The following is a 24,697-nucleotide window of genomic DNA, read 5'->3' on the forward strand; positions in this document are numbered from 1 at the left end:
CAGGTAATTTGTCTATTTCTCACTGCAGGTCATTAAAAATCAAAGGACCTACTTTGGGCACAGTCCTTGAGTCTAAATGTTTAGGTTAATGAAAATATGCTATCATTTTAGGGCAATAGGCTAAATATAGAAAAACAATATATGGGAGAGTGGCGTAAATTGAGCCATTTTTAACATTCAGCATCACGGGGTCAAGGGAAATATATTATTCTTTATTACAAACATATGTACATATATTTCAGGATGTTGTGTATCCCTGGAAATAATCAAATCAAATCAAAACAAGCAAGTATAGTGTAGTAGAGAATCATTGTACCATCTAAACCGCTGTGAAATATATTTTCAGCTGTTTGATGCTGGTGTACAAAACCGAAAGTAAAAGACGCAAAAACTAAACTTAAGCACGGGAAGCATAGAACAGGGGCCTGTTGCACAAAAGTAGAATTAAGACATCCGGGATAAATGACTCAGCTGAGCTCAATGAAGCCAAAACATGTGCGTCCAGGCTTAATTGGTTGCACAAAGACCAAGCCAGGATGAGCAGACACGGATTCATTAAGCCAGGTGAAACCAATCCTGGATAGGTGCGCGCTCACGGCTCACTCAAATAGACCCCGCCACAGATCACAGATTAACTGATTTACCATGGCAACTAGAGCCGCGTACTTTTCCCCGTCGGAAGCACAAATCCTCATGGAGGCATACGAGGAGGTAAAAGATATAATTAAGAAGAAAGGCAACACCGCCACAGTGATAAAGCAAAGAGAAAAAGCGTGGCAAAGTATTGCAGACCGCCTGAATGCGTAAGTAGTGCACAATTACACACTCACCGCTCCGCTGAAACATCACAATTACAATTCAAATATTTAATTCACATCTCCAAAAATGCAGTTGTACTGTAATTATGAAACGGTTAAATTTTTAATTGAAATGCACTGCAGATATGAGTGAAATTGTGTAAAGTAACTCCATCACACTGTATAAAGCTATGATACATTTTTTGATATTTTTACTGAAAACAAGACAAAAATACCAAGTAATTTTTTGCAGTGTGACTCCATTAAATGTGTGTGTGGTTGTGTGTGTGTGTGTGTGTGTAGATTAAACATGAACGGGCCAAAACGGACATGGCAGCAGGTCAAAATCAAATACAAGAACATTCTGCAGAATGGTATGGTCCCTGACTAATATTTAACAAAGCACAAGCATATATTGTACCCAGAAGGTGCCTGCTCACACATTGTCTGTACTGTTTTAGCAGTGAAAAAGAATACCCACAGACAAGGCACGGGTGGTGGGTCACCAAAGGCTGACCTTACCCCAGCAGAGGACATGGCCTTGGAGCTAAATAAAGGCAGGCCCGTCTTAGAGGGGATCCCTGGGGGGAAAGAGACGAGCATAGGTTCCTCCCAAGATGCCACCCGCTTCATTCAAGGTATGTCCTTCCATCTCTACATGGGATACAACCACATTCATATTGAATCAATTTGGACTGTCTGACTTTGGTTTACCTATTGCCTTGCAGTGTCTGGCAGCACTGTGTTCCTGTTAGTGCCACCAGCACAAGCACCAGACGATGCTGATCCAGTGAGTACTCCATCAAAGGCATACTGTAGGCCTGGCATGTCTTGTCTACTAGCTTCAATATGAATCCGATTAAATGTGATAGGGTGAAGGCCCCAGTGCAGCAGCAACAGCACATGATGGAGACGATGATGAGGAGGAGACCATCTCTCTGGATTCCAGAAGGCATGAGGTATCATGTTAAGACTGTGAAAGTACTATTTACTCTACAATGGTGAGGAGTCCTCATCAAAATCAAAAAATCTAATTTCTTTTACAGGACCCAGATGCTATACAGTGGGAAAACCAGCCTGGCAACATAGTGCGTATTAATAAAAGGACACCACATCCTGCCAAATTCCAGCTGCGCTAATTGTATTGTGTTCACAGAGCTCACAAGCTATCAGAAAGTTGTATGGCAACCACCTCCGGCGCCAAATAGAACTGGCAGACATAGACATTCAGTACAAGAAGAAAAAGATGGAAAATCTTGCACTGGAGTCCGAAATAAAAAAGAGGACAATTAGGAAACTGGACCTTGAAATAAAAAAACTTGAGAGGGAGGTGAGATATGCCTTCAATGTACACTGTATGCTAACTGTAACACAAATGTATTAATCATTATTTTTCTTTCCTCCCCCAGCTCCAAGAAGATGACACAGCTCAAAATAAAAATTAGGTATATTCTCGTAAAGTCAAGTGAGCCATGACATATGAGCTCTTATTGTGAGCACACAGGACGGTGGCATCTTTCTAAGGTTTTTTTAATTTTCCCAGCAATCAGTACAACCAAGTCATCGTTATAAGGCATCGCCCTCTTTTGCCCACCCCCCCAGCACCAGGTGTGGCCACTAGCCTATATGAAGGCCCAAAATTGTGTGTTCCTTTCTGCTCTGACAATGGCATGCCCATTCGTGCGAGATGTGGTGGATGAAGAAGCACTTGTGCTGAGGAGAGCCTTCAGGCGAGAAAGGGTCTTCAGGGACCGGTTGGACCCACTGGCCTTCCCTGATGACCATCTATATGAAAGATACAGGTTTTCTGCAGATGGCATCAGGTATCTATGCAGACTACTGGGTCCCAGGATTAAGCACCGCACTGCACGGAGCCATGCACTGAGTGTGGAGCAAATGGTTTGTGTGGCCTTGCGCTTTTTTGCTAGTGGAGCCTTCCTGTACTCAGTGGGGGATGCAGAACAGCTGAACAAGGCCACAATTTGCCGCACAATAAGGAGTGTGTGTCTGGCTATCAAAGCATTAGCAGATGTCTTCATCTCCTTCCCTGGCCACAGAAGACTCTGTGACATCAAAGAGGAGTTCTATAGGATTGCAGGTAAGAGGATCTACAAATTACAGGACAACTGTTAACACATAGTAGGATACTCATTACTTTGTGTGACAGGTTTCCCCAATGTCATTGGTGCAGTGGACTGCACACACATAAGGATAAAAGCCCCCTCAGGTGCCCATGAGGCCGATTTTGTGAATAGGAAATCCTTTCACAGCATTAATGTTCAGGTGAACATAACTTTTTGATATTGTCCATTGACGAACACTCTGCATTGCCAGTGATGTGCATTGATTGGTGTAATATTCCTCATCTTATGATTTCAGATGGTCTGCAATGCTGACTGTGTGATCAGCAATGTTGTGGCAAAATGGCCTGGCTCAGTCCATGACTCCAGAATCTTTCGGGCCTCTGAAATCTATCAGTGCCTATCACAAGGTAAGCCACACAACCCCTATTTATAACCATCATGGCTGTGTCAAGAATATCACTGTGTTTATGAGGTAGTAATGATGAGATTTTGTGTTGACAGGTGAATTCTCTGGTGTGTTGCTGGGAGACAGGGGGTATGGCTGCCAGCCTTTTCTCCTGACACCTTTCACAGACCCCCAGGAAGCACAGCAGGCCTACAACCATGCCCATGCCAGGACCAGGGCCAGAGTTGAAATGACCTTTGGCCTCCTGAAGGCACGCTTTCACTGCCTTCACAAATTAAGGGTCAGCCCTGTTAGGGCATGTGATATTACTGTGGCTTGTGCTGTCCTCCACAATGTGGCCTGCCTGAGGAAGGAGAGGGCCCCCAGAGTGCCACCAGCCATGGACTGGGACAATCCGGCAATCTTCCCTGATGACGACAGTGGTCGGCTGCTGAGGGACCAATATGTGTTGAATTATTTTAGTTAGTATGTGTGCTTTCAATTTTGGTTAAATATGTCCTGCGGTGGCAGAGGAATTTGTTTTTTTTTGGGTTCGTTTTTTGACGAATTTGGCCTCTTATGATGTTTGTGCGGTATACTGTGTGTAATACAAGGCTGCAGGGAGGCTACTGCATCCATTCATTTGTCTGTTCAGTTGATGTGTATGGATTTGTCCTGCATTTATTTTAGTGTGCAGACATGCAGGGTGTGTTATATACAGACCTTTGAATGTGTATGTATCATTTTGTATAATATGCTTGGATTCTGTGCTTTCCATCTTGTAGAGTCACTGTGACTTCAGTTTCGAAAGGAGCTGATGGTTTACCTGCTTTGTTTTGTCCTTATTCAATAAAGGAACATAATGTTACACATTGTGTTTTTATATTCATATGGAATGTGTATTTGTTTATATGACAGAGTACTAGGGCCACACTGAAGAAAAAGGATAAAGTCATAAATTTATGAGGCTGGGTCTTTCTGCAGAAAAGCTACATATTGTTTTTACAGTTTTGATACTTATGACAATGTGATACTTAATATTCTGGCACATCAGCATGTCTTTGTTTATGAAACCATACTGAAGTACAATTTCACGAAATGCCCCACATCTGTCATTTTAACAACTGTCCTCCTTTAAAACAACTGGTTACAATATTATGACTTGTGTTTTTTTCCCCTCTGTGGCCCTAATATTCTATCATTTTATATATAGCCTTATAGTCTATGGGAAACTGTAAATTATCTAATGATAGCAACATCATCTAAAAATCATTTTTTATCCAAAATCATTGAAATTAATGATCACAAACGTTTAAATAATAACAGTGGGTCTAGTTATATGTGATAACAATGTATAGTGAGCAGTGAAATAACTATTGGTTTCCATTTGTGGTGACTGCTGACTGACATTAGGGATGAGATTAAATAGATCCTGGAATTTAGCCTGGTCTGGAGCAGGCTAGCTCCACAGAATAAATCTCCATGGTAATTTATACCATAACATATCCTCCTGCCCCCTATCCATCTTTAGTGCAACCGGATTACGGATCAATTGAGCCAGGATCACCAAGATATCCTGGCTTAATCCCTTATCCTAGTTTTGTGCAACAGGCCCCAGATCTATCGCTTCTTAGACTTGTTACCAATGACAATGAAATATCTATAACAAAAATGTCTGAATTTGGTCGGGTCGCCCAAAAAGGTACATAATGCAGCTTTAAGAGGCCTCTAAGACGACTGCAAATTTCTGTACAGAATATTGCCACTACCTTTTTAAATCAATGTCTATCTTTATATCACATTACTTTTTTGTAATGTAATCACTAAACATCTTTTAACACAGGCGTCACACCTAACAAACACTTAGTACTTTTTAAAAACACTTAACATAGGACATGTTCTTACCTCAAATCCCAGCGATAATGCATTGCATTACACCTGGGAAGAAAACGCTTCAATTTCAACTTGCTATTGGCAGAACCATTGGCTCAACTTACAAAGGCAAAATTGACTATATTAGCCCACACAACTACAAGGATGCACTTTCATACTAGATTTAGTACCTCACGTTGATGCGTAAAGAGACCCAAACTGATGTATAGAACAATCTTAAAATAATCTTCTTTGATTTAGATACAATAATAAAACCTCTTTCACAATAATTTCATTTGACTTGGTGCAAAACAAATTTGGGGACCTAACTTGCTTACCACTTGTTCAATGTGGTTTCTTCCTTCACAGAATCCATGAAATGATGACCTCTTCCTAAATGTAAATGCAACATGTAAAGTGTTGGACCCATGTTAATGAGCTGAAATAAAAAGATCCCAGAAATGTTCCATATGCACAAAAAACGTATTTCTCAAAAATATTGTGCACAAATTTGTTTACATCCCCGTTAGTGAGCTTTTCTCCTTTAACAAGACAATCCATCCACCCGACAGGTGGCATATGAAGAAGCTGATTAAACAGCATGATCATTACACAGGTGCACCTTGTGCTGGGGACAATAAAAGGCCACCCTAAAATGTGAAGTTTTGTCACACAACACAATGCCACAGATGTCTCAAGTTTGAAAGTGTGCAATTGCATGCAGGAACGTCCACCAGAGCTGTTGTCGGAGAATTTAATGTACATTTCTGTAGCATAAGCCGCCTCCAACTTCGTTTTAGAGAATTTGGCAGTATTGTCCAACTGGCCTCACAACCACAGACCATGTGTAACCATGCCAGCCAAGGACCTCCACATCCGGCTTCTTCACCTGCAGGATCGACTGAGACCAGCCACCCGGACAGCTGATGAAACTGTGGGTTTGCACAACGGAAGAATTTCTGCACAAACTGTCAGAAACAGTCCCAGGGAATCCCATCTGTATTGGTACGGACAATGAACACAATTGTATTTTATCAATGGCAATTTGAATGCACAGAGATATCGTGATGAGATCCTGATGCCCATTATCGTGCCATTCAACCGCTGCCATCACCTCATGTTTCAGCATGATATTGCACATTCCCATGTCTCAAGGATCTGTACACAATTCCTGGAAGCTGAAAATGACCCAGTTCTGCCATGGCTTGCATACTCAGACATGTGACCCATTGCGCATGTCCACCAATTTTGCACAGCCATTGAGGAGTGGGACAACATTCCAAAGGCCACAATCAACGGTCTGATCAACTCTATGCAAGTGAGGCAAATGGTGGTCACACCAGGTACTGACTGGTTTTCTGATCAATGCCCCTACCTTTTTCAGGTATCTGTATTCCAAATCAAGTGACATCTTTAGATTAGGGCCTAATATATTTATTTCAATTGACTGATTTCCTTATATCAACTGTAACTCAATCTTTGAAATTGCATGTCGCATTTATATTTGAGTTTAGTATAGTTACTTTGCTAGTCTAAAGCAGTACTATTTGCCAGTCTAAAGCAATTATTACAACTGTTCTTCTTCGGTATTATGGCAGTACGCAAACAAATTTTACAGGTGCATGCCGCCACCTACTGTATTGGCTGTGTATCAGCCTACTATTCTCCAGTATGAATTCATTACAATTTATGAAAAGAAATTGCCCTACCAACTAACCCTGCACCCATTAAAACCTCACCACTATTCCACTACCTTGACCCGATCTGATGCTACTCCAGGCCAGCAGGCTGGGAGGACAGGATACTATAGTTCAAAACATCTTGTAACTCATCTGCTGTAAAATCTAAAACACCCAAGTACTTCTCTGCAGCTGCCACCACAACATCTATCCTCTGTGATTTACATTCCATTCCTGCAGTACAATTCCTGCGGTACAACTGACAACCATGGACATGAATGCCCCCCCCAATTTTTTTTTTACTAAAGCACATGTTATTCCTATCACTTTTGTCCTCGGCCTACTCACAGGGATCCTCTTAGAATCAATGAACCTGGACCCATCTTCCTCTACTACTTACTTCACTGCCTCAGCATACGACACCTTCTGCACTACTCTGATCCTGGTAAGCCGAACCTGCCTTTCTCTCACTGGACACCTCTGATCTCCAGCACCATGGGTAGCCCTACAGTTTACACACACAACGTTTTCCACCGATACTACACATTCCTTTGTCTCATGTCCTCCCACACATTTCTCACATCTAGGAGTCTCCCAGATTTACCTCCAAAAATCTCACTCCCACTGGGCCATCTGTCTTACAAATGTTTGTGTATGAGATCTGTCTTGTAGCATGTGGAGGGGTGTGGCCACCAAGCATGCAGGTGACCATGGTCTGCTCATTAAGAAGGGACACGCCATTACTAATTGGGGGAAAATAGTTTCTTCACTAGTCCAGCTCTTTAAAACTATTCTATATATTTCTGTCTCGTACAGGTTATAGTATCTAAACTGTCATTGTGGAGTTGTTTACCTTGCTAAGTGTTTATTGGCTTAGTTTGACAAAGTGAATTAAATTACAAGTGCTTCCTGTTTCCTAGTCTCTGCCAGGTTATAAATGCTCAACATACAAATCGACGGGACCACAGTGGAGAAGGTGAGAAGCTTCAAGTTCCTCGGCATACACATCACTGACAATCTGAAATGGTCCACAAACACAGCCTCTTCTACCTCAGGAGGCTGAAGAAATGTGTCTTGGCCCCTAAGACTCTCACAAACTTTTACAGATGCACCATTAAGAGCATCCTGTCGAGCTGTATCACCATCTGGTACGGAAACTGCACCGCCCGCAACCGCAGGGCTCTCCAGATTGTGGTGTGGTCTGCCCAACACATCACTGGGGGCACACTGCCTGCCCTCCAAGACACCTACAGAACCCAATGTCACAGGAAGGCCAAAAGAGACTGAAAAACAGCTTCTATCTCAAGGCCTTCAGACTGTTTAAATATCTATCACTAGCCGGCCTCCACCCAATACCCTCCCCTGAACTTAGTCACTGTCACTAGCCGGCTACCACCCGGTTACTCAAATCAAAATCAAACTTTATTTGTCACATGCATCCGAATACACATCCGAATACAACATGTATAGACCTTACAGTGAAATGCTTACTTACAAGCCCTTAACCAACAGTGCAGTTCAAGAAAGAGTTAAGAAAATATTTACCAAATAAACTAAAGTTTTTTTTTTTTAAGTAACACAATAAAATAACAATAAAGAGGCCATATACAGGGGGTCAATGTGCGGGGGTACAGGTTAGTCGAGGTAATTTGTACATGTAGGTAGGAGTGAAGTGACTATGCATAGATAATAAACAGTGCAGCAGCAGTGTAAAAACCAAATTGGGGGGGCGGGGGGGTCAATGTAAATAGTCCGGTGGCCATTTGATTAATTGTTCAGCAGTCCAATGGCTTGGGGGTAGAAGTTGTTAAGGAGTCTTTTGGTTCTAGACTTGGCGCCCCGGTACCGCTTGCCATGCGATAGCAGAGAAAACAGTCTATGACTTGGGTGACTGGGGTCTTTGACAATTTTTGGGGCTTTCCTCTGACACCGCCTAGTATAAAGGTCATTAATAGCAGTAAGCTTGGCTCCAGTGATGTCCTAGGCTGTACACACCACCCTCTGTAGCGCCTTATGGTCAGACGCTTAGCAGTTGCCATACCAGCCGGGGATACAACCGGTCAGGATGCTCTTGATGGTGCAGCTGTATAACTGTTTGAGGATTTGGGGACCCATGGCAATCTTTTCAGTTTCCTGAGGGGGAAAAGGTGTTGTCATGCCCTCTTCATGACTGTCTGGTGTGTTTGGACCATGATAGTTCGTTGTGATGTGGACACCAAAGGAACTTGAAACTCTCGACCCGCTTCACTACAGCCCCTTCAATGTTAATGGAGGCCTGTTCGGCCAGCCTTTTCCTGTAGTCCACGATAAGCTCCTTTTGTCTTGCTCACATTGAGGGAGAGGTTGTTGTCCTGGCACCACATTGCCAGGTCTCTGACCTCCTCCCTATAGGCTGTCTCATTGTTGTCAGTGATCAGGTCTACCACTGCCTACCCTTACCACCTGGGGGCGGCCCGTCAGGAAGTCCAGGATCCAGTTGCAGAGGGAGGTGTTTAGTCCCAGGGTCCTTAGTTTAGTGATGAGCTTTGTGGGCACTATGGTGTTGAACGCTGAACTGTAGTCAATGAACAGCATTCTCACATAGGTGTTCCTTTTGTCCAGGTGGGAAAGGGCAGTGTGGAGTGTGATTGAGATTGTGTCATCTGTGGATCTGTTGGGGCAGTATGCGAATTGGAGTGGGTCATGACCAGCCTTTCAATCACTTCATGGCTACAGAGTGCTATGGGTCGGTAGTCATTTAGGCAGGTTACCTCCATGTTCTTGGCCACAGGGACTATGGTGGTCAGCTTGAAACATGTTGGTATTACAGACTCAGACAGGGAGAAGTTGAAAATGTCAGTGAAGACACTTTCCAGTTGGTCAGCGCATGCTCTGAGTACACGTCTTGGTAATTCGTCTTGCCATGCGGCCTTGTGAATGTTGACCTCTTTAAAGGTCTTACTCACATCGGTTGCGGAGAGCGTGATCACACAGTAGTACGGAACAGCTGATGCTCTCATGCATGTTTCAGTGTTACTTGCCTCGAAGCGAGCATAGAAGTAATTTAGCTCATCTGGTAGGCTCGTGTCACTGGGCAGCTCTCGGTTGTGCTTCCCTTTGTAGTCTGTAATAGTTTGCAAGCCCTGCCACATCTAACGAGCATCGGAGCCGTGTAGTACGATTTGATCTTAGTCCTGTATTGAGGCTTTGCCTGTTTGGTGGTTTGTCGGAGGGCATAGCGGGATTTCTTATAAGCTTCCGGGTTAGAATCCTGCTCCTTGAAAGCGGCAGCTCTACCTTTTAGCTCAGTGCGGATGTTGCCTGTAATCCATGGTTTCTGGTTGGGGTATGTACGTAGTCACTGTGGGTACGACGTCATCGATGCACTTATTAATGAAGCCAGTGACTGATGTGGTGTACTCCTCAATGCCATCGGAAGAATTAGGAAAATATTCCAGTCTGTGCTAGCAAAACAGTCCTGTAGCTTAACATCTGCTTCATCTGACCACTTTTTTATTGACGAATCACTGGTGCTCCTGCGTTAATTTTAGCTTGTAAGCAGGAATCAGGAGGATAGAATTATGGTCAGATTTGCGAAATGGAGGGCAAGGGAGAGCTTTGTACGCGTCTCTGTGTGTGTAGTAAAGGTGGTCTAGAGTTTTTTTCCCTCTCTGGTTGCACATTTAACATGCTGGTAGAAATGAGGTAAAAACAGATTTAAGTTTCCCTGCATTAAAGTCCCCGGCCACTAGGAGCGCCGCCTCTGGATGAGCGTTTTCCTCTTTACTTATGGCCGTATACAGCTCATTGAGTGTAGACTTAGTGCCAGAATCGGTTTATGGCGGTAAATAGACAGCTACGAAGAATATAGATGAAAACTCTCTAGGTAGATAGCGTGGTCTACAGCTTATCATGAGATACTCTACCTCAAAACCATCTTAGTTAGACGTAAAATTGCGTGACTAAGATCTTCTCTACAAAAATGTAAAAAAAAAAAAGATTTCTTGTGTTATTTTATACAGACTATCCACTATATTGACCAGATACTGTAGTGGCTGCTCTAACATCAATTAAAATAAATGGTCTGTGTTCGAGAGGATCAAAACCGCAATGTATAACGGTTAAATTGTGACTGACTGATTTACCAATAATTAGTTGTTATTTATGATGCAAGGAGGTTTGTAGATCAGTCAGTCACCTGCAGTCGTTTTGATGCTCTCAAACACTACCAATGGGTGCGTTTGAGTTGTGAAAGCTACCGACTGTAGACAAAAGTCGAGGATTGAAGTGGGGGGGAGGTGCATCTTCGATGGCCACAAGTTGGACACTGATTTTCCAACAGCAATGCTCAGATCAACATCCCAGTGTTGTCATTGTTTATCAAAGGTTTTATTTATAATGTCGAAATAACATGGCTCCAATACCCATATCACACGCTCACAAACGGAAATCATGTGTGTTCATTGTACAGAGCCTCAAATATCACATTCATTTGTATATAGGTTATCCACTGTATACAGGAAGTTGGTTCCTGTTTCAGTCATGTCTTTGGTCCCATTCACGTGGATCAAATAAACACCCAATTGATTGGTTTACAATAGTGCCTCCCACAATGCAGGCAAGGCTGCAGGAGGAAGTTGGTGAAGAGCAGCTGCAGAAACTTGCAGTCAACTTCATTACCTTTGATCACATGATTTCTGTAAAGTTCATCCAGTCGACATGTAGGAGCAAGTCAGACAATTTCTATGCACATAACGCAACACGTTTTGAAAGACGGTGACCAACGATACGCTCGAACGTGTCCCATGTCTTCAAAAATGGAAGGCAGTTGGAGAAGGTAAGATCAGGTGGGAAAATTCTAGCCAATGAGAGAACGGATATGCATGTGAACAACAGGTGCAACGGTTTCCACTAGTTACCATAGCCACAAAGTCAAAACTGTATCCTAAAAATGTATGGGGGAAAAAAGTGCTTTTTGGTCTTAATTTAAGGTTAGGGTTAGGCATAAGGTTAGTAGTGTGGTTAAGGTTAGAGTTAGGTTTAAAATCACATTTTAAGAAGATAGATTGTATAAATAGGTGGGATTATATGACTTTGTGTTTGTGGTAACTAGTGACGACCAGGCACCACGTTATTGCCAGACTTGTATAGCCGTAACAAACAGTTTTGTGACCTTATTTGACCTTTTCTGCTGCTTTTGGGACATGGTTCGATCCCCCCTTGGGGCACTACTTGTTGACTAATTAAAACACTTAAACAATCACAATACAGTAACTATTGGTCACTCTTCTGTATTATTATTCTAATATGTATTAATTATATAATTGTGTCCATTATTAATGATACTTTTTATGATAAACCTTTTTTAGTGCACTTGAGAGTTAGAGGCCTAGATATCTTACAATGTATTTATATATTTACAGACTGCGTGTGTGTGTGAGAGAGAGGAGAGAGAGAGAGTGTGTGCAGGTTGTGGTTTTTTTCTTCCTTGTCAGCCACCCATCTCTGCTTTTCTGCTTCAGAAAAAGCTGAGGTCTGGAACTCCCTCCAGGTCATCTCTCTCTCCATTCCTTGGCCTTGGTTGCCTGATGACTCACCCTGAATTTAAATCGCTACATACATTCATTGTGGAGAACAAACATCAGTTTGGCCAGAGCAATGTGATGGGTAGCCAGGGGCCTTAGTTTATTGTCCTGCAAAAGTGTTTTTAATGTACTATCTGCCTGCCACTCCTGGCAACCTTGTATATACTGTATGTGAGGGAGAGAGAGAGAGTGTGAGAGCGAGTAATGTTTTTCAACTCAGAAAAAGCACACAGAATTTCCTCAAACTGTACACATTAAGCAATACTCTTTTACAATATTATCAATCACACTTTGATTTGATAGCTATTTAGATTAATTATGTAGATGTTGATAATGGATATGTAGGAGTAGATATCTCCGATCCTAAAATAAAATGGAGAATACATAAAATAAACAAGTAATTACAAATGATTTACATTGGGGATAATGTGTGTGTGTGTGTGTGTGTGTGTGACAGCGAGAGAGTGTGTGTGCATGTTGTGTTTTATTTTTCCTTGTCACTCACCCATCTCTGCTTTGTCAGTCTTGATAGGCCCAGTGTATGCACGTCTGGGAGAGGCTGTCGGGCAGTGGTGGAGTGCATGGTAGATCTGAAAGAGAGATGCACAAAGTGGCAGTAAGTATATAGCTCAACAACATGTTTGTGTGTGTACATCTGTTGGTGTGAGTGAATGTGTATGATAATGTAAGCTGAATTACCTGATTCCATCTGAGAATCCTTAAAAGTTTCTCCCTTCACGGCCAGTGTAGTAGGACCTGGTGCAGCCAGTAAAATAAATACCACAGCAGGGGACTGCTGTGAATGCAGCTGAACTGCTAAGGGTGGCAGATCTGAAAGAGAGAGGCACAATGTTTTAGATTCAATCAGATACCGAATACTTTTTTTTAACCTTTATTTAATAAGGCAAGTCAGTTAAGAACACATTCTTATTTACAATGACAGCCTAGGAACAGTGGGCTAACTTCCTTGTTCAGTGGCTGAATGACAGATTTTTACCTTGTCAGCTCAGGGATTCGATCTGGCAACCTTTTGGTTACTGGCCCAACACTCTAACCACTAGACTACCTGCTGCAGATAGCCGACTCCCACATAGCTGTTGTTTTGGTGGTGTCTGAGGTTTAACTGCGGTGGAGTTGTAAAATCGGTAACCAGCTGCTCTTGATCATTGTCACAAAGCCACACTCATCCTACTCGTGATACAAGTTCCGAACGAGAAAGTGTAGGCTATATAAACTCAGCAAAAAAAGAAATGTCCCTTTTTCAGGATCCTGTCTTTCAAAGATAATTCGTAAAAATCTGAATAACTTCACAGATCTTCATTGTAAAGGGTTTAAACACTGTTTCCCATACTTGTTCAATGAACCATAAACAATTAATGAACATGCAACTGTGGAACGGTCACAAAGACACTAACAGCTTACAGACGGTAGGCAATTACGGTCACAGTTATGAAAAGTTAGGACACTAAAGAGGCCTTTCTACTGACTCTGAAAAACACCAAAAGAAAGATGCCCAGCGTCCCTGCTCATGTAGGTGAACGTGCCTTAGGCATGTTGCAAGGAGGCATGAGGACTGCAGATGTGGCCAGGGCAATAAATTGCAATGTCCGTACTGTGAGACGCCTAAGACAGCGCTACAGAGAGACAGGACGGACAGCTGATTGTCCTCGCAGTGGCAGACCACATGTAACAACACCTGCACAGGCTCGGTACATCCGAACATCACACTTGCGGGACAGGTACAGGATGGCAATAACAACTGCCCGAGTTACACCAGGAACGCACAATCCCTCCATCAGACTGTCCGCAATAGGCTGAGAGAGGCTGGACTGAGGGCTTGTAGGCCTGTTGTAAGGCAGGTCCCCATCAGACATCACCGGCAACAACGTCGCCTATGGGCACAAATCCACTGTGGCTGGACCAGATAGGACTGGCAAAAAGTGCTCTTCACTGACAAGTCACGGTTTTGACTTACATGGGGTGATGGTCGGATTCGCGTTTATCGTCGAAGGAATGAGCGTTACACCGATGCCTGTACTCTGGAGCGGGATTGATTTGGAGGTGGAGGATCTGTCATGGTCTGGGGCGGTGTGTCACAGCATCATCAGACTGAGCTTGTTGTCATTGCAGGCAATCTCAATGCTGTGCGTTACAGGGAAGACATCCTCCTCCCTCATGTGGTACCGTTCCTGCAGGCTCATCCTGACATGACCCTCCAGCATGACAATGCCACCAGCCATTCTGCTCGTACTGTGTGATTTCCTGTAAGAAAGGAATGTCAGTGTTCTGCCATGGCCAGCGAAGAGCCCGGATCTCAATCCCATTGAGCACATCTGGGACCTGATGGATCAGAGGGTGAGGGCTAGTGCCATTCCCCCCAGAAATGTCCGGAACTTGCAGGTGCCTTGGTGGAAGAGTGGGGTAACATCTCACAGCAAGAACTGGCAAATCTGGTGCAGTCCATGAGGAGGAGATGCACTGCAATTCTTAATGCAGCTGGTGGCCACACCAGATACTGACTGTTACTTTTGAACCCCCCTTTTGTTCAGGGACACATTATTCCATTTATGTTAGTCACATGTCTGGTGAACTTGTTCAGCTTATGTCTCAGTTGTTGAATCTTGTTATGTTCATACAAATATTTACACATGTTAAGTTTGCTGAAAATAAATGCAATTGACAGTGAGAGGACGTTTTACAAATAATGATGACACTGCCAATGACACCACCAAAACAAACGCTATGCGGATGTCGGCTAAAGCGTATGTGATTGAATAGAGCCCCAAGTGAGGGAGAGTAGGGATGTGTGTATTAGAGGTCGACCGATTAATCGGAATGGCCGATTTAATTAGGGCCGATTTCAAATTTTCATAACAATCGGAAATCGGTATTTTTGGACACCGATTTGGCCGTTTTTTTTATTTTATATTTTTTTTACACCTTTATTTAATCTTTATTTAACAAGGCAAGTCAGTTAAGACCACATTCTTATTTTCAATGACGGCCTAGGAACGGTGGGTTAACTGCCTCGTTCAGGAGCAGAACGACAGATTTTTACCTTGTCAGCTCGGGGGATTCAATCTTGCAACCTTACAGTTAACTAGTCCAACGCTCTAACCACCTGATTACATTGCACTCCACGAGGAGCCTGCCTGTTACGCAAATGCAGTAGAAGCCAAGGTAAGTTTCTAGCTAGCATTAAACTTATCTTAGAAAAAACAATCAATCAATCAATCATAATCACTTGTTATAACTACAGATGGTTGATGATATTACTAGTTTATCTAGAGTGTCCTGCGTTGCATATCGATGCGGTGCGTATCGTTGCTCCAATGGGTACCTAACCATAAACATCAATGCCTTTCTTAAAATCAATACACAGAAGTATATATTTTTAAACCTGCATATTTAGCTGAAAGAAATCCAGGTTAGCAGGCAATATTAACCAGGTGAAATTGTGTCACTTATCTTGCATTCATCGCACGCAGAGTCAGTGTATATGCAACAGTTTGGGCCGCCTAATTTGCCAGAATTTTACGTAACTATGACATAACATTGAAGGTTGTGTAATGTAACAGGAATATTTAGACTTATGGATCCCACCCGTTAGATAAAATACGGAACGGTTCCGTATTTCACTGAAAGAATAAATGTCTTGTTTTCGAGATGATAGTTTCCGGATTCGACCATATTAATGACCTAAGGCTTGTATTTCTGTGTGTTATTATGTTATAACTAAGTCTATGATTTGATAGAGCAGTCTGACTGAGCGGTGGTAGGAAGCAGCAGGCTCGTAAGCATTCATTCAAACAGCACTTTCCTGCGTTTTGCCAGAAGCTCTTCGCTGTGCTTCAAGCCTATCAACTCCCGAGATTAGGCTGGTGTAACCGATGTGAAATGGCTAGCTAGTTAGCGGGGTGCGCGCTAATAGCGTTTCAAATGTCACTCGCTCTGAGACTTGGAGTAGTTATTCCCCTTGCTCTGCATGGGTAATGCTGATTCGAGGTTGGCTGTTGTCGTTGTGTTCCTGGTTTGAGCCCAGGTAGGAGCGAGGAGAGGGATGGAAGCGATACTGTTACACTGGCAATACTAAAGTGCCTATAAGAACATCCAATAGTCAAAGGTTAATGAAATTCAAATGGTATAGAGAGAAATAGTCCTATAATTCCTATAATAACTACAACCTAAAACTTCTTACCTGGTAATGTTGAAGACTCATGTTAAAAGGAACCACCAGCTTTCATATGTTCTCATGTTCTGAGCAAGTTTCATCATGTTTCATTATTTATTTAAAGCTAAATTGATTTTATTGATGTATTATATTAAGTTAAAATAAGTGTTCATTCAGTATTGTTTTAATTGTCATTATTACAAATAAAATAAAACAATCGGCCGATTAATCGATATCGGCTTTTTTGGGTCCTCCAATAATCGGTATCGGCTTTGAAAAATCATAATCGGTCAACCTCTAGTGTGTATACATGTACAGTACTAGTCAAAATCTTGGAAACACCTACTCATTCAAGGGTTTTTCTTATTTTTACTATTTTCTACATTGTAGAATAATAGTGAAGACATCAAAACTATGAAATAACACATATGGAAGTAACCAAAAAACTTAAACAAATCAAAATATATTTTAGATTTTAGATTCTTCAAAGTAGCCACCCTATGCCTTGACGCCCTTTGTCCTCGTCTTGTTGTGTCCTGTGTATATAATATATATTTCCGTCTTTTCTTCGCATATCTTTTTATTTATTTTTTCTAAAAACTCAACTTCAAAACACTTTCCTGCAACCCGCCTCACCATTAAAAAAAAAGTATTATTCACCTCTAATCTGAAATCCACAACAGAAGCTAGCCAGAAGTTAGCCAGTTCACTGGCTAACGTTAGTATTCAGCTAACCACGGTTGGCGGTCATCAGCTATCCTTTAGCTCGAAAAGCTATCGCCAGTTTTGTACAACACGAATCAGACCAGAGCATACCGGACCTATTTTCTCTCCATATCCCCGGATTTCTACCGCAAGCTCTGGACATTTACACCTGGATCTTGCAGCTAGCTTGCTGCTATCCGAGTGACTATTGGCTAACGTTGGTACTGGAGCAAACATAAATTATTCCGGAGCTAGCTAGCTGAAGAGTTCCATCAGCCACTCCTGGGCTACAATCACCTATCCGGACCCGTTTTACTGCCGATGCGGAGCCCCACCGGGCCTTCACGACTGACTACTGATGCCCGGCTAGCTGTCTGAATCGCCGTGACCCCAACCAACCTCACTACTCACTGGACCCTTATGATCACTCTGCTAAGCATGCCTCTCCTTAATGTCAATATGCTTTGTCCATTGCTGTTCTGGTTAGTGTTTATTGGCTTATTTCACTGTAGAGCCTCTAGCCCTGCTCATTATACCTTATCCAACTGTTCAATTCCACCACCCACACATGCAATGACATCACCTGGTTTCAATTATGTTTCTAGAGACAATATCTCTCATCATCACTCAATGCCTAGGTTTACCTACACTGTATTCACATCCTACCATACCTTTGTCTGTACATTATACCTTGAAGCTATTTTATCGCCCCCAGAAACCTCCTTTTACTCTCTGTTCCGGACGTCCTAGACGACCAATTCTCATAGCTTTTAGCCGTACCCTTATCCTACTCCTACTCCTTCTCTGTTCCTCTGGTGATGTAGAGGTGAATCCAGGCCCTGCAGTGCCTAGCTCCACTCCTATTCCCCAGGCGCTCTCTTTTGATGACTTCTGTAACCGTAATAGCCTTGGTTTCATGCATGTTAACATTAGAAGCCTCCTCCCTAAGTTTGTTTTATTCACTGCTTTAGCACACTCTGCCAACCCGGATGTCCTAGCCGTGTCTGAATCCTGGCTTAGGAAGACCATCAAAGACCCACTGGCTCCAGGTCATCTACAAGACCCTGCTAGGTAAAGTCCCCCCTTATCTCAGCTCGCTGGTCACCATAGCAGCACCTGTAGCACGCGCTCCAGCAGGTATATCTCTCTGGTCACCCCCAAAGCCAACTCCTCCTTCCAGTTCTCTGCTGCCAATGACTGGAATGAACTACAAACATCTCTGAAACTGTAAACACTTATCTCCCTCACTAGCTTTAAGCACCAGCTGTCAGAGCAGCTCACAGATTACTGCACCTGTACATAGCCCATCTATAATTTAGCCCAAACAACTACCTCTTCCCCTACTGTATTTATTTATGTATTTATTTTGCTCCTTTGCACCCCATTATTTCTATTTCTACTTTGCACATTCTTCCACTGCAAATCTACCATTCCAGTGTTTTACTTGCTATATTGTATTTATATTATATTTACTTCGCCACCATGGCCTTTTTTTGCCTTTACATCCCTTATCTCAACTCATTTGCTCACATTGTATATAGACTTATTTTTCTACTGTATTATTGACTGTATGTTTGTTTTACTCCATGTGTAACTGTGTGTTGTTGAGTGTGTCGAACTGCTTTGCTTTATCTTGGCCAGGTCGCAATTGTAAATAAGAATTTGTTCTCAACTTGCCTAACTGGTTAAATAAAGGTGAAATAAATAAATAAAATAACAGCTTTCCACACTCTTGGCATTCTCTCAACCAGCTTCATGAGGAATGATTTTCCAACAGTCTTGAAGGAGTTCCCACATATGCTGAGCACTTGTTGGCTGCTTTTCCTTCACTCTGTGGTCTAACTCATCCAAAACCATCTCAAATGGGTTGAGGTCAGGTGATTGTGGAGGCCAGGTCATCTGATGCAGCAATCCATCACTCCTTCTTGGTCAATTTGTCACACCTTGATCTGTTTTACCTGTCTTTGTGCTTGTCTCCACCCCCCTCCAGGTGTCGTCCATCTTCCCCATTATCACCAGTGCATTTATACCTGTATCCTCTGTTTGTCTATTGCCAGTTCGTCTTGTCTCGTCAAGCCTACCAGCGTGTTTTTTCCATGCTCCTGGTTTTCCTAGTCTCTGTTTTCTAGCCCTCCCGGTTCCGACCTTTTCTGCCTGCCCTGACACTGAGACCTCCTGCCTACCCTGACCTCGAGCCTGTCTGTCACCCTGAACCTTTCGGACTCTGACCGGGTTAATGAAATTCTGCCTGTCCTCAACCTGCCTCTTGTATTTTAATAAATATCAGAGACTCGAGCCATCTGCCTCCTGTCTCTTCATCTGTGTCATTATACAAATAGCCCTTACACAGCCTGGAGGAGTGTTTGGTCATTGTCCTGTTATAAAACAAATTATAGTCCCACTAAGCGCAAATCAGATGGGATGGCGTATCCCTGCAGAATGCTGTGGTAGCCATGCTGGTTAAGTGTGCCTTGAATTCTAAATAAATCGCCAACAGTGTCACCAGAAAAGCCCCCCCACACCATCACACCTGCTTCACGTTGGGAACCACACACACTCATCCGTTCACCTACTCTGCATCTCACAAAGACACGGCGGTTGTTACCAGAAATCTCCAATTTGGACTCTCCAAAGGACAGAAATCTCCAAAGGACAGATTTCCACCGGTCTAATGTCCATTGCTTGTGTTTCTTGGCCCAAGATAGTCTCTTCTTCTTATTGGTGTCCTTTAGTAGTGGTTTCTTTGCAGCATTCTGACAATCAAGGTCTGATTCATGCAGTCTCCTCTGAACAGTTGATGTTGAGATGTGTCTGTTACTTGAACTCTGAAGCATTTATTTGGGCTGCAATTTCTGAGGCTGGTAACTCTAAAAAACGTATCCTCTGCAGCAGAGGTAACTCTTGGTCTTCCTTTCCTGTGTTGTTCCTCATGAGAGCCAGTTTCATCATAGCGCTTGATGGTTTTCGTGGCTGCGTATTGACTGACCTTCATGTCTTAAAGTAATGATGGACCGTCGTTTCTCTTTGCTTATTTGAGCTGTTCTTGCCATAATATGGACTTGGTCTTTTACCAAATAGGGCTATCTTCTGTATACCACCCCTACCTTGTCACAACACAACTGATTGGCTCAAACTTAAGAAGAATCGAAATTCTACAAATTAACTTTTAACAAGGCACACCTGTTAATTTGAATGCATTCCAGGTGACTACCTCGTGAAGCTGGTTGAGAGAATACCAAGAGTGTGCAAAGCTGTAATCAAGGCAAACAGTGGCTACTTTGAAGAATCTAAAATAAAAATATAATTTGATTTGTTTAACACTTTTTTGGTTACTACATGATTCCATATGTGTTATTTCATAATTTTGATGTCTTCACTATTATTCTAAAATGTAGAAAATAGTAAAAATAAAGAAAAACCCTTGAATGAGTAGGTGTGTCCAAACTTTTGACTGGTACTGTATGTGATATTTACCTGTATCACCTGTCGCGGCAAGTGTAGCAGGTGCAGGAGCAGAAGACTGCAGCTATGAGGGCTGTGGTTGAGCTAATAGGGGTGTCAGATCTAAAAGAGAGCGGCACAATTTTCTTAAGTGAAAATAATTATACAACAAACAGAGAGTGATTAAGTGAGTGAGTGTTTATACGTGTGTGTGTGATAATTACCTGGACCACATCACACAGCTTCAAGTCTACAAGCCTCTAGAAGTTCCAGGGTGCCACTTCAGGCCTGGAACAGCTTGGTGGAAACACAGTTACCTGTCACCCACTGAGCCTAGTTGGCAGATCTGAAAGATAGGCACAATATTATGTTAATGACAAAGCCTTGACTACACACTAACCTAAATTAAGTGTGTGTGTTTGTGTGTGTATAGGGCAACCACGCAGCAGACTTAATTTTCCCAACTGCTCAGTGTACTTGCACTCGCAAACTGTGATGTGTGTGTTCTGTGTTATTGTGACTCAGAAGTGTGTCAACCTGACCACATCCTTGTAGTAGGACATTCAGTGATTAGCTTTGGAAAAAATTACTATCAACATTGTACAGTAAAATATCAAATATTCAGATCTGGATTGACAAGTTGGCTAAATCATGTGAAGTTACAAAACCTCTCGGTCTACACTTAAATTAAATAAAGGATTTAGGACCATGCCTCAGGACTTCCTGGCCTGATGACTCCTGTCCCTGTCCCCAGTCCACCTGGTCGTGCTACTGATCCGGTTTCTGATGTTTCTGTCTGCGGCTATGGAACCTTGAACTTCCCAGGGCTCACTGGAAGTGCTACCTTGTCCCAGACCTGCTGTTTGATCCTGTCTCTCTCTACCGGACCTACTGTCTCAATCTCTAAATGCTCAGCTATGAAGAGCCAACTGGCATTTAATCCTGAGTTGCTGAACTATTGCACCCTCTATAACCATTGTGATTATTATTTGACCCTGCTGGTCATCTATGAATGTTTAAATGTCTTAAAGAACGATCTGGCCTAAATAGCTGTACTCTTTTATAATATCCACCAGCACAGCCAGAAGAAGACTGGCCACCTCTCGGCGCCTGGCACCTCTCCAGGTTTCTTCATATGTTCCTGCCTTTCTAGGGAGTTTTTCCTAGCCACTGTGCTTCTACATCTGCATTGCTTGCTCTTTGGGGTTTTAGGCTGGGTATCTGTATAAGCACTTTGTGACAACTGCTGATGTAAAATAACTTTGAGTGCTTGTATATGCTTCTATTCATGTCAGTAACTCTAAATATGACATTGAGTTATCTTACATTTCTTCAATAGGAAGTTAAGCCAACACTTTTCCTTGTCTTTCCTGCTGGGGACAGGGGGCTTCAGGTTTTGGAAAGACCTAAAGAATTGTAATATCAACAATAATTAGTGGACACATTTATGAATGAAATTCAAGGTGTTTATCTCATCTGATTGAGAATTGCTGATGATATACTTTACATGTCCATTTTCTTTTGAAAAACTACCACTGAACCACACAATTCTATCTAGTGAGAGTAAACACCACCGTTAACTTATTTCACCAGGTCAAAAATAACAAAAAAAAATCAAGGAAGACCTAGAAAAGAGGGCAGAGCTCTCAAGTAAAAGGCATATCTATAGCAGCAGCTATGGTATGGATAAAGACAATGTGACACCACCACATCTGCATGAATGTGTGATCTCTCTATAATATCATCTACATTAAGCTATTAGCTTAACTAGTTAACTTAGCTCCAAAGAGACAACCAATGACATCAACAGTCAAATGTCTATCTAGTTAGCAATGGTTGCATGTAAAACCACTTTAGAGATGATTACAAAGGTTTGAAAGCAAAGTTGACTTATTGGCCTGCTGCTCTTCGGAACTAGAGGCATCCACATACCTAGCGTTGTTAGCATTAGTTAGCTAGCAGTGCTAGCGTGTTAGCTATCAAACTATCTATCCAGCAAGAATGTCAAAGTCAAAAACAAAATAAAATATGTTAAGCCATGCTGATTTAGTAAGGTAAATCCAATTGGACGGAAGTAATTAACAGGCTGAACATACATTTCTGTGACTCACTAGCTAACTTTAGCTTGCTAGTTGTCCCAGCGCGCGGATTCTTTGGCTAAACAGCCCTAAACCATTTCTCATGCATTGTCAATGGGGTTTCTAAAACAACCCGGGTGTACTGTAATTCTAGCCACTGGTTGGTTTTGTGGCACTAGTCTGATTTCCCATAGGGAACACTGAAAACAGGACGATGTGCATATTTCTTAGCCCAGTAGCAGTCACTGAGACAACTGGCCTCTGATATAACGTTATTTTTTTTGAGTTACTGGGAGGTCACTTTTCCTATTTATATCAGTACACTTCTAACAACCTAATCATTACGAAACTTCTATTCGATCAATAAGCCACACCTAGCAAATAAACCATTACCTTTTTTGTTAACCAGATTCGACACTCTTATTGACCTCCATCATAGCACTACATGACCAAAAGTGTGTGGACATCTGCTTGTCGAACATCTCATTACAAAATCATAGGCATTAATACAGAGTTGGTCCCCCCTTTGCTGCTATAACAGCCTCTACTCTTCTGGGAAGGTGTTCCACTAGATGTTGGAACATTGCTGCGGGGACCTGCTTCCATTCAGCCACAAGAGCTTTAGTGTGGTCGGACAATGATGTTGGGCGGTTAGGCCTGGTCCACAGTCGGCGTTCCAATTTAATAAAATATGATTTGATTTATGGGAGATTTAGATGGCGTTCCAAGATTAAGACTCATAGTAGACCGGGGCAGCTCTAGCAGGGCAGAAATTTGACAAACTGACTTGTTAGAAAGGTAGCATTCAATGATGGTGCCATGTTGAAAGTCACTAAGCTCTTCAGTAAAGACATTCTACTGCCAATGTTTGTTTATGGAGATTGCATGGCGGTGTGCTCGAGTTTATACGTCTGTCCAGGGGCGCAACTTTGGTTTTAGAAGTAGGGGGGACATCATTCATTTATTTATTTTTATCTATTCGGATAAACACTCCAAACAGCCTACCCAACCACTCGGAGGCGTCCGCATGGTCCTAAAGCACACCGGTGCCTCGTTTTGTATCACATTTCAATGATAAAACTGGGGAGGACAAAAATGCAATTTCAGAATGTGGAGGGGACATGTCCCCCACGTCACCAGTGAAAGTTTTGCCCCTGCATCTGTCAGCAATGGGTGTGGCTGAAATAGCCAAATCCACTTATTTGAAGGGGTGTCCACAAACTTTTGTATATATATTATATGTGAGTGGAGCTGGAACTGGAGCACAGCGATCCCAATTTGACTGGAGCGTGGAGCGAGATTCCCAAAGGCTGGAGCCTTGGCCTTCTCGCCCACTCCAATTTAGCTCCAGTAGCGCTTACTTCACGAGCTCAGGGCATGCCCTGGCCCAGCATGCATTTGTAGTCTACTTGTGAGCTGCTATAGCCCCTTGCTTTTGCTACTGTAATGGAGTTCGCTATATATTCTCACAAAGAAACTGATAAAACACACAGGTGCAAAATCAAGGTGACTTACAAAGATGATGACCAAGAGCAAGAGAGGGAGTGTGGTGTTGTAGTGTCTACAACCAAAAAATTATCATGGAATCTGAAAAGACAAGTATCCCAAAAGCATGATAGTTTTCTTATTACATCCACATTGTAAATGAAAGGAATGAGGTGGTTAGATAACTAAGTGTGTCATTGTAGCAAATCATTTAGAAAGTAAAAATCAGATCTCTTAAACGTTTCATTCATTTTTGTTCTGTTATCTATACAATAGGCCATCAGTTATTTAGGCCCAATAGACCTGGCATATTTCCATGTTCAAAAAGCTTTCCGTTTTGATTGGGTTATTTTGCCTAAAAACCTTTAGGCCTCCCTATAAAAATAAAAGCAACTCTGCATCTCTGCCCAACCTGTCAAGAATGGCCAAAAGGATG

General features: G+C 42.4%; 1 protein-coding gene and 1 long non-coding RNA gene across 8 annotated transcripts; one reads left to right on the top strand and one right to left on the bottom strand.

The window, feature by feature from the left end:
* Positions 1-298: 298 nt before the first annotated feature.
* Positions 299-4,155, top strand: LOC139542305 (putative nuclease HARBI1). 6 transcript variants are annotated; one of them, XM_071347568.1, is made up of 10 exons: positions 299-1,171; positions 1,259-1,435; positions 1,526-1,587; positions 1,670-1,756; positions 1,844-1,885; positions 1,954-2,127; positions 2,207-2,242; positions 2,341-2,895; positions 3,177-3,288; positions 3,383-4,155. In XM_071347568.1, the coding sequence occupies exons 1-7, from the start codon at positions 1,108-1,110 to the stop codon at positions 2,240-2,242; spliced, it is 642 nt and encodes a 213-aa protein (XP_071203669.1). In that variant the 5' UTR covers positions 299-1,107; the 3' UTR covers positions 2,341-2,895; positions 3,177-3,288; positions 3,383-4,155. The 6 variants fall into 6 exon arrangements, with proteins under 6 accessions (XP_071203669.1, XP_071203668.1, XP_071203667.1 ...); XM_071347567.1 differs by having other exon boundaries at positions 1,954-2,242; XM_071347566.1 differs by having other exon boundaries at positions 1,954-2,895.
* Positions 4,156-11,163: 7,008 nt separating this feature from the next.
* On the bottom strand, positions 11,164-22,889 carry LOC139542317 (uncharacterized). Of its 2 annotated transcripts, none has more exons than XR_011668488.1 (6): positions 22,795-22,889; positions 22,025-22,104; positions 20,923-21,044; positions 20,732-20,821; positions 13,081-13,212; positions 11,164-12,971 (listed from the first exon to the last, which is right to left on the bottom strand). It is a non-coding gene; the product is annotated as an uncharacterized lncRNA (long non-coding RNA). The 2 variants fall into 2 exon arrangements; XR_011668489.1 differs by having other exon boundaries at positions 12,461-12,971; positions 22,810-22,871.
* Positions 22,890-24,697: the final 1,808 nt, after the last annotated feature.

The sequence above is a fragment of the Salvelinus alpinus genome, chromosome 17 (assembly GCF_045679555.1).
Source record: "Salvelinus alpinus chromosome 17, SLU_Salpinus.1, whole genome shotgun sequence".
In the NCBI taxonomy this organism is placed as follows: domain Eukaryota; kingdom Metazoa; phylum Chordata; class Actinopteri; order Salmoniformes; family Salmonidae; genus Salvelinus; species Salvelinus alpinus.

Bases quoted from the DNA above. Each gene is read 5' to 3' on its own strand.
- LOC139542305 (XM_071347563.1), top strand. From the start codon at position 2,424: ATGAAGGCCCAAAATTGTGTGTTCCTTTCTGCTCTGACAATGGCATGC. The intron at 3,081-3,176 runs GTGAACATAACT...TTATGATTTCAG, and splicing joins TTCACAGCATTAATGTTCAG to ATGGTCTGCAATGCTGACTG. The intron at 3,289-3,382 runs GTAAGCCACACA...TTGTGTTGACAG, and splicing joins CTATCAGTGCCTATCACAAG to GTGAATTCTCTGGTGTGTTG.